This window comes from Branchiostoma floridae, chromosome 9 (assembly GCF_000003815.2).
Source record: "Branchiostoma floridae strain S238N-H82 chromosome 9, Bfl_VNyyK, whole genome shotgun sequence".
In the NCBI taxonomy this organism is placed as follows: Eukaryota; Metazoa; Chordata; class Leptocardii; order Amphioxiformes; family Branchiostomatidae; genus Branchiostoma; species Branchiostoma floridae.
The window spans coordinates 20,516,547-20,525,814 of NC_049987.1; the positions used below are offsets into that span (position 1 = coordinate 20,516,547).

The 9,268-nt window shown below is 42.0% G+C and overlaps 4 protein-coding genes across 4 annotated transcripts in view; 1 reads left to right on the forward strand and 3 right to left on the reverse strand.

Moving 5' to 3' along the window:
- Positions 1-2,484, forward strand: part of LOC118422271 — a 10,422-nt gene extending 7,938 nt beyond the window's left edge. Inside the window, exons 6-8 of the mRNA XM_035829790.1 lie at positions 172-230; positions 265-431; positions 861-2,484. Coding sequence (XP_035685683.1) covers positions 172-230; positions 265-431; positions 861-1,115 — 481 coding nt within the window. The 3' untranslated portion in view covers positions 1,116-2,484. The remainder of the gene's footprint in view (positions 1-171; positions 231-264; positions 432-860) is intronic.
- Positions 2,485-2,554: 70 nt separating this feature from the next.
- Positions 2,555-4,215, reverse strand: LOC118422559 (ficolin-1-like). The gene is made up of 4 exons (XM_035830188.1): positions 4,084-4,215; positions 3,688-3,784; positions 3,197-3,361; positions 2,555-2,831 (listed from the first exon to the last, which is right to left on the reverse strand). Exons 1-4 carry the CDS (start codon positions 4,108-4,110, stop codon positions 2,581-2,583), a joined length of 540 nt encoding a protein of 179 aa, XP_035686081.1. The 5' UTR covers positions 4,111-4,215; the 3' UTR covers positions 2,555-2,580.
- Positions 4,216-7,112: 2,897 nt separating this feature from the next.
- LOC118422561 lies at positions 7,113-8,194 on the reverse strand. Its single transcript, XM_035830190.1, has 2 exons — positions 7,850-8,194; positions 7,113-7,420 (listed from the first exon to the last, which is right to left on the reverse strand). The coding sequence occupies exons 1-2, from the start codon at positions 8,132-8,134 to the stop codon at positions 7,238-7,240; spliced, it is 468 nt and encodes a 155-aa protein (XP_035686083.1). The 5' UTR covers positions 8,135-8,194; the 3' UTR covers positions 7,113-7,237.
- Positions 8,195-8,572: 378 nt separating this feature from the next.
- The window catches only part of LOC118422563 (ficolin-1-like), a 2,250-nt gene continuing 1,554 nt past the window's right edge, over positions 8,573-9,268 (reverse strand). The window contains exon 5 of the mRNA XM_035830191.1: positions 8,573-9,110. Coding sequence (XP_035686084.1) covers positions 8,869-9,110 — 242 coding nt within the window. The 3' untranslated portion in view covers positions 8,573-8,868. The remainder of the gene's footprint in view (positions 9,111-9,268) is intronic.

Here is a 9,268-nt window from a genome sequence, read left to right on the forward strand (position 1 = left end):
TACGCACACACACACACGCACATGCATACACATACACACATGCGCACACACACACACACACACATATACACACGTGCACACACACACACATTCACACACATACAGACACACATACACATTTGCACCCACAAACATCTAATACTTATAATATTTCAGCCTATGCTTTTTTAGGACCATGGAGGAATATGCCTTGGGACATAAACATGACATGATCATAACTATCCTTAACGGTATTTTCCTAACTTCATTGTATATCATAAACAGGAAGCCACCCCTGGAAAGATGAGCTGACCCTGGTTGTTCTGCTCCACTTCTTGACCTTCGCTGGACTTGCCGTTTTCGCTAAACCGGAGACGATTGTGTCTACCGGTGTGCATGAACCTGTCGGGCCGTGCAATGAGACATTGCCAATGTACAATGCCATTGGGCAGGTACGTACCATAAGCCAAAAGTACCATTGATTTTGAACCTTGTCATATAAATCTTATAAATATAATGCATGCAGTAAAACCCCTGGTAAATGTATACTCATTCATTGTTATGTCGGATGAGTTTTTGTTTATCTTACTCTATTCTATTTCATTTCATTTCATTTTGTAAGATCTCAGTCCCCCAATTTCATGAGTGGTAATAATTGCAGATGACTGGTGAAGATAATTTTTGGTCCAAGAACTATCTTGAATGGTTTGTTTTCAGTTCTCTATTTCCTGGTTAGTTCCTCAAGCAAAACAATGTTCAAGCAAAACAATGTTTAGGAGTCAAAGTCATTGGTGCAAATGGCATAACTTGAATGTCAATTGATACTGTGATCATTGCAACATCTTTAATGGTTTGTATTGTATTTTTGTGCCCTTTCACAGCTTGTATCGAAGAGGAAGTACCTGTGCCCCACCGACTATGACGAGGGCTACATGGATTTCCACTGTGTTCCCGGTGGAAGGGCGCCCCCTGGCGTGCACCACTGGTACACCGTGTGTGGAACCCCCCATGAGAACCATGCGGAACACATCACTGTGGTGTGGGGCTTCTGTCTGCTGGGCCTGACCTACTACTACAACCTGCTGGCCTGCTCTGGTCTGGACGAGTCGACCAACAAGAAACACAAAACAAATTGATAGAATGCCACATTTGTAGCTGCTTTTAAATTGGCTTTTATTCAGTATTAGAAAGAAGGCATAATGGTCTCTTTTGAGATTCTACATTACAACAACCTGCTGGTCTGTTCTGGTCTGGACGAGTCACCGAACAAGAAACTCAAGACAAATTAACAGCCACATTTTTAGCTGCTGTAGAATTGGCTTAATCAAAAGATGAGTAAATTTCATTGGGAGTATAGACCAAGATTTCGCTGGCTGATATAGGCATAATAGTCTCTTTTGAGATTCTAACGTTACATGATTGTATAGTACAACAACCTGCTAGTCTGGTCTGGACAAGTCGACGAACAAAAAGCACAAAACACATTAACAGAATGCCACATTTTAGCTGCTTTTAAATTGGCTTAATCAAAAGACATTGGTAGTCCAGGCTATCATTGGCTAATGTGATATATTCAGTATTAAAAATAAGGCATAGTGGTCTCTTTTGAGATTCTACATGTACAATACAACAACCTGCTGGCCTGGTTTGGTCTGGATGAGTCTCCGAACAAGAACAAACACATTTTAGCTGCTTTTAAATTTGCTTCATCAAAAGATGAGTAAACTCTATTGGGAGCATTGGCCAAGGCCTTCACCGGCAAAAAAATCTGTTCAGTCTTGAACAGAAGGCAAAATGCCAAACACAAAATAAACTGAGGAAAGTCAGTAAGAAATTATTCAGGCTAAACAGTACGGGGTCTACATTTAAAGACAAGATTTAGTGTGTTCTTCAACAGAATTGATAATGAAGGATAAATGCTGATACTACTATGATCTATTCACAATGACTCACTTTATCAAACAACTTGGCTAGTGTGATAGGGATACAATGTAACACATCTTTTAAAGGTCTTTCAACCTTTTTCAAAAATGCATTGTTCTTACTTTGTCCTAATGACTATGTTTGAAGGATAAATGCTGAAAGATGCTACCATGATCTATTCACAATGATCTATTCACAAACAACTCAGCTAGTGTGATAGGTATACAAAGTGACTTTTAAACCTTTTCAAAAATGCATTGTTATTACCTTCTGATGACTACGTTTGTCCAAGCAGGTCTATATAACCTCCTGGAATTGTGAGTCACCAAATTTCACCCATGATAAGGACTCAGTTTTTACCCCACACCCTTATAATTCCTGATGACTGGAGTTGTCCAAGAGATTCACGATGGGAATATAGACTAAGGACTTGAAGTGTAATGCTTAAGACAATGTGTATTTCACCGAGTCACTCTTTTCGATAAGAGTGTTGGGTTCTTTTACATGCAGACTTCAGAGCTCCCCATTTCATATCTTTATCATTCCTGGTGACTGAATTATCCAAGTGACATATCTCATGACAGGGAATAAAAAAAAGAGAAATATTATTTACGACTGTTATTTTTAGGTCTCTGAACTTGACTATACTGTAATAGCCTTCATACAGATAGAGTGGATTTAACGAGGCCTGATCTTCATCTCTGTGTGTTTGAGAGAATAGCGCTGGCCCTTCCATAATCCCCAGTTAACCCCATCTGCATAAGACTGATGAGGTCCACCATGGTACAGACCATTCAGGTTGGCACGATGACACCTGTAGTACCACCAAGCTCCCTTGTATGTCTGGGCACAGTCGTTACTTTCGTGAATATCATTATCTTTATCCTTGGTTGAGAAGAACATAGACGAATGTCCGGCCATACCGTCTCCTGGATAAAAATGAATTTTATTTAGACAAGCTAGGAAGTTCCTGTTAGCTAGCTTGCGCTTATTTGAATTCTAAGTCATATTTCAACTGCCCTTTGTCTATTGGTGTCAATGTATGCTTTGTTATAGGAATTATTTACTGTTGTCATAGTACATTGCTTTAAGAGATTTCTTGAAGATTAATTTGAGAACTTGATATTCAAGTTCACATTCAAAAAAGATTATATACATGAAGTCATCTGACAAATTACCGAAGTACAGGAAATAATAGAAACGTACAATACTTGTTTCAACCCTGGGTAATTTTTATATGATCAGCCATATCATAGGCATGTGTATGATGTAGTAATAACCTTAGTGGCCATACCTGCAGTTCCTGAGTATCCCCCCACAGTCAGCCTGTACAGGTGCCCTTCATCCTCCACACTGAAGTTGCTGTACTTGGCGTAGGCCGAGTTTCCCTCGAAGTCTTCCAGGTCCACCCTCAGCTCGTACCCTCCCTGTGCCGTCAGGTGGTGCAGGTTGTCGTTACCTGATGAAAGGGAGTTCGATGGTGTTAGTAACTTATAGGTTTCTGTAGCCTTCACCAGGCCCGCGGATCGCTAGTTAGGTGTTAAAAAATTGACAAAAAGATTCACTAGTACGCTCGGGGAGTCGTCCGGCCATAGGAGTGACCCACGGACTCCTCTGGCCGGCCGACTCCCCAAGCAATAAAGATAATTTATTTTTCAAATTTCTACTACTTGACCAGCGATCCTCGGAGCCTGCTAGAGGCTAATGTTTCTGTAGGAGATCATTATTGAGATAATTTCATTGGCTTATTGATAATGCTACCAAATGGACGAAACTGTCACCTACCAAGCCAGAATTCTCCTCCCAGGTCCCCAAACCCCGTCTTGTAGTTCTGCCAGTCCAGGTAGAAATCTACCGAGCCGTCCTTTCGCCTCTGGAACACCTGAGACACAAACAGAAGTCACTTTTTAGCCACAATACACGGACACCGATCATTTTTGCAACGTTGTAATAAGAGGTGCAATTTCTGAAAATCCCAATTGCATTCAAATTGGAAAGCGTAAAAGAACCTAACACTCCCGAACTGGAAATTGAGTTCTCCAAGTGAACAAAGCTGTTGCTGATTGACAGACCACAATTTCATATATATTTTCGCCACGTCTCTTATGTCGTTCGTAATCATTGAGCTACATTGTGTATTTGACGATGTCCAAACTTTGAAATATTCAGTATTTGAAGTACCGTCCATCCTCCCCCGTCAGTGTCCATGTCACAGTATACATGGATAGGACTTGTGACTTCTCCGGCTGGATAGAGGGTGTAGACCCCGCTCGTGTTGTAGCCGTTGTTGAGAAGTTCATTGCAGGACTGAGGACCAGTTACCCTGTCTGTGGACAGGTTGCAGGGGCACGTCAAAATATGGCAGACTAAAAAGATAAAAGACTCGTGCTACCTTAGCAAGAGGTTAGCATCTGTAAAGATTAACTCTTCCTTATCTGTGACAGTTATTATGACTTCCTACCTTCCAGCTGCTGCAGGTTTGTGGTGCATTGTTGTATAGTTGTTGCCTGTTGGTGGATAGCGTTGGCCTGTTGCTGCAGGGTTGCTTCCTGTCGCTGCAGCGTTTCTTCCTGTTGCTGTAAGGCAGTGTCTTGTTGCTGGATAGTTGTGTTCAGCTGCTGCAAACTGCTCTCCTGTTGCGGATTGGTGGCCTCTAGTTGCTGCAAACTGTTGACGTGCTGTTGGATCGTGGTGGCTTGTTGCTGATTGGTGGTCTCTAGTTGCTGCAGAGTTTCCTGCAGCTGCTGTAAAGCTGCAGCCTGCTGCTGGATGATGCTGTCCTGGCTGCTAACTGTCGTTTGAAGAGCCTCAACGGTGGCCTGAATCTGTTCAAATATCACTCTCAGACTTCTGACAAAAGGACTGTTTAACTTTGTCTCAGACCACAGGCACATCGGTAAAGGGGGTATCTCAATTGTCTGCGGCACATTGATGGCGTCGCCGCTTTCTAAACTGAATTTGTGTTGCCATTGACTTTAACAGATTTGCTTTTTATTTTTTATCGATGAAATTCGTTGAGCGACCCGTCAAATCGCCCAACTACAGCGACAACGCCATCGTACCACAGCTGCAATGAGATACCCCCTTAAGTTGATGCATATAAACAACTATTATCATATGATATGTAAATAGATTTGTTTTATATGTTCGGATAACAGTGAGGTCTATACTCCATGCCCTAAAAATTACATATTCAATGGGTTGAATGTGTTTGATTCTGTACAAACATCATTATCTTGTATTGATTCCGGTGTTCTCTCTTTTGTATACGTTTCCGCACATACATGTAAGGCTGTATAGGGCGTTCCATTCTATAGTGGATATTCATTAAGCCTAAAGCGTAACGTTATATGTTGGGCTGCTGTGTCATGATATAAGAACGAAGAAAATGCAATTTGCTAAAATAAGGACGGCAAACACAAAGAAGCAAACTATTTGTTCCATTTGTATGGAGCATAGCAAAGGTCATTAAGAAATAATGTATTGAGAAATAATTTATTGTCCATTTCTGGCCCTGGGGGAGGTCGATCGAAGTTAAGTGTGTAAGTCGCTAAGACTAACATACTTATGAATAGAAACATTCTTTTATGCTAGGGATTTGAACATTTACAACAAGGTAGATGAAAACTATAGCTTGAAGATGTGTCGAGAGACAGTGTCTCGTGGGGATGGGCACTGGGTAGAAAAATGTGTACCTTAAGCTTTGTACTGAAGTTACGAAACTAACTCGAAATCCGCTTTCTCAATAGATGTACTTACTTCAGTCAGCTCTTGCGGTGCTAGTTGCTGCAGATGTCCATCGAGGCTGTCTGTCCTGTTCTTCAGCTGTTCAATCTGCCCCTCCAGGCTGTCCTGTGTACTGAGTAACAGCAGGAGATGATCTAGAGCCGGACAGGACGGAGCTGGCTGAGCCGGACAGTGCAGTGTAATCTGTCCAGTGACTTCACTGTTTCCTCCTGCCGTCTCATGGTGGACTATCTCAGGGAGGGTCTTGACGTTCGCCGCACCTCCTTGTTGCAGAAGGGCGAGGAGAGCCAGAAACACCACCTTACTCATGGTCTAACGTCTTGTCAGAAATGGGTAGTGTGAGCCGTGTGGGACATTTATTCAGCACATTGTTGACAAAAGCTCAAAGAAGACTGTCCACTACACATTCTTGTGCGGCGGCGGATCGTTGAAATACAGGTATAACGTGTGTTTCTGTGTACCACACCGTTATTGAGTACGGACGGTTCTTCATCTCAATAAATGTGTCCATGCAGAACGTGCCAGAATGGCACTAAATTATATCACAGGAATGACTGATTATTTTATTGATGTCTAGACCAGGTAGCAGTTTAGTCCAATTAGAATACTGAAGTACTAATTCACTGAGTTTACAACACTTTCTGTCAATAACGTTTAATGCAACCCATTGGGCTGTACAACCAGTCCAATGACTTACAGATGACAGACTAATTACAGAATTAAACGAAAATTTTGTAAGAGTTGATGCTGATGTGTTCCTATTTTACTTTGTGAAAAGGTCGCAAGCAAATATGCAGTGTCCATCTCCAGTGTCATGTGGGAGCCACAAGAAACTGTCTTTCCTTCTAATCTTCACAATATCTAGTGATATATATCGTTTTGAAATTAACCATCTGCTATGGTATGTTGTACTGCTATGGTATGATGAATTAAGGGGGTTCACATATCTGTAAATCCATACAAAAGAACATTCCTCAGCAGATTTCTCAGAGCATTATAATGTACTAATGGCAGCGTCACACAGATTGGCAACTGGCCAGTCTAGATTTATGTTTGACAATTAGTAATGAATCTAGCGAGGCTTCATCTAAGTGTGTTTAAGGGAATAGTACTGACTCTTCCATGATCCCCAGTTAACCCCATAGTCGTAGGACTGTTGGGCTCCACCATGACACAGGCCATTTAGGTTGACATAATGACATCTGTTGTACCACCAAGCTCCTTTGTATCTCTCAGCACAGTCGCCTTCACAACTATGATTGTCTCTATTTTCGGTCAAGAAGAACATTGATGCATGCTTGAACATGAATCCCCTGAAAGAGAGACGGGACCTTTAGTAAAGATCATTACAAGAAGTAGCGAGTCGGCATTATTTCCTGTTCTTGCACAGTCGCTTTAAACGACCTAGGCGCAGTAATCAGTGCAGGATTGCGTCATGATACTGCAGGGTTGCTGCCTGATGCTGCAGCGTTGCGTCATGGTGCTGCAGGGTTGCGTCATGGTGCTGCAGGATTGCCTCCTGGTGCTGTAGGATTGCTTCCTGTTGCTGGATAGTGATATTCATTTGCTGCAACATGCTGGCTTGTTGCTAATTGGTGGCCTCTAGTTGCTGCAAGCTGCTGGCTTGTTGCTGATTGGTGGCCTCTAGTTGCTGCAGAGTTCCCTGAAGCTGCTGTAAAGTTGCAGTCTGCTGCTGGATGATGCTGTCCTGGCTGCTGACTGTCGCCTGAAGAGCCTCAACGGTGGCCTTGAGATCAGCTTCGGTCTGGAACTGTATGAAAGATACTTTCATTTAACTTCGGATAAAACTGATCAGAAAATAGCTACATCTGTATGTTGATGTCCATGAACACCATCCTGTTCAAGTTCACTTGTGTTTAGTACCTCTTGTTTCATGTGTTCTTTTTCCTTTCTTCACGTGCACTCAGTATGCCTTATGCTGTTGAGAGTGTTTTTATCTCTTCATATGAAATCAAGATTAAATTACGTTTAACGGGAATCACTGACAAGTGTCAGAGTATCTGCCATGTTTTACTTGTTTGCACGCAAACGCATGCATAAAAGCTGCCCATAATATTGCTTCAGAGTCTTTTCAGAGTCCTTCAGACCACTGTACTTCGTGCCACTGTACTTGGTAAAACATTTCGTCCCTTGTTTGCGTACTAGGAAAGATAACATGACATGAACTATGTATACTAACTTCGGCCAGTTCTTGCTGAGCTAGTTGCTGCAGCTGTCCATCGAGGCTGTCTGTCCTGTTCTTCAGCTGCTCAACCTGTCCCTCCAGGCTGTCCTGTGCACTTAGGTACAGCAGGAGATGATCCAAAGCTTGGCTCGGCTGGGAGGGGCAGTGTACTGTAATCTGCCCGGCAACTTCCCTCTCCTCTGCCGTCTCCTGGTGAACAATCTCGGGAAGGTGCTTGACATTTGCTGCACCACCTTGTTGCAGCAATGCGAGGAGAGCAAAAAACACCAACCTTTCCATGATGTTACTTGTCAATAATGAGCGGCGCAATAATGACACAGCGTTAACCAATGGACGGCGTCTTAATAAAAACTGTTTTCAACTACACATTCTTGAGTGAATGAATGACTGGTTTATTTGATCATTGTGATCAGATTCTTGTGTAGCGATGGATCACTGGTATATTTGAAGAGCTGGATGCAATGTTGCTACATGTTAATGTCGGTTTACATCAACACGTATTACAATTATACTCAAAGATGACCAGATTGTAATCCTGTGAAATGTTTCAAAATCGTCGTGTTTACATACATTTTTGTCAACTTCGATAAACACTTCTTTTAGTGTGCAGTGATCAATATTTGCTCTACCTTAAATGACGTCTGTTTTCGACCATAAATTGTTATCTATACAATCCCTCCGTATCTCAAGTGAAAAAGGAAGCACAAACATCGCAGCTGAGAATGAAGAGTTTATTCTTTTATCAATGCGTACATCGGAATATATTTTCAGGGTACCTTTCAACAAGAGGTTTTGTCTTGTACGTTTGACACTAAGTACTGGTGATGTTTCCCATGGTAGCCATATCATATTTAACATGTAATATTCTAATGGTGCATACATGTATGGATTGTTTATAAGTTTCGACAGAAATCAGTAGGTAGAGTGTTAAGGTCCCTGTGATTCGATTTTACTAAATTACCCTAAATCACGGTTTGGTCATAAATAAAAACACAAGCCGAGACCAGGTGGATCTAACGAGGCCTGATTTTCATCTCCGTGTGTTTGAGAGAATAGTACTGGCCCTTCCATAATCCCCAGTTAACCCCATCTGCATAAGACTGGTGAGCTCCACCATGGTACAGGCCATTTAGGTTGGCATGATGACACTGGTTGTACCACCAGCCTCCCTTGAACCTCTGGGCACAGTCGTGAATATCATGTCCGTTATCCTTGGTTGAGAAGATCATGGCTGAATGTACAGCCATACCATCTCCTGAAACAAAATGAATTTCATCAAGACAACCTTCAAAGAAAGGCAATCAATTTTGGCTTGCCTATTAGAATTATAAGACCACATTTAAACTGCCTTTTGGTGTCAAATTATGCTTTGTTACAAGAATTATTACTCTTGTCGCAGTACGTAAAGCTGGC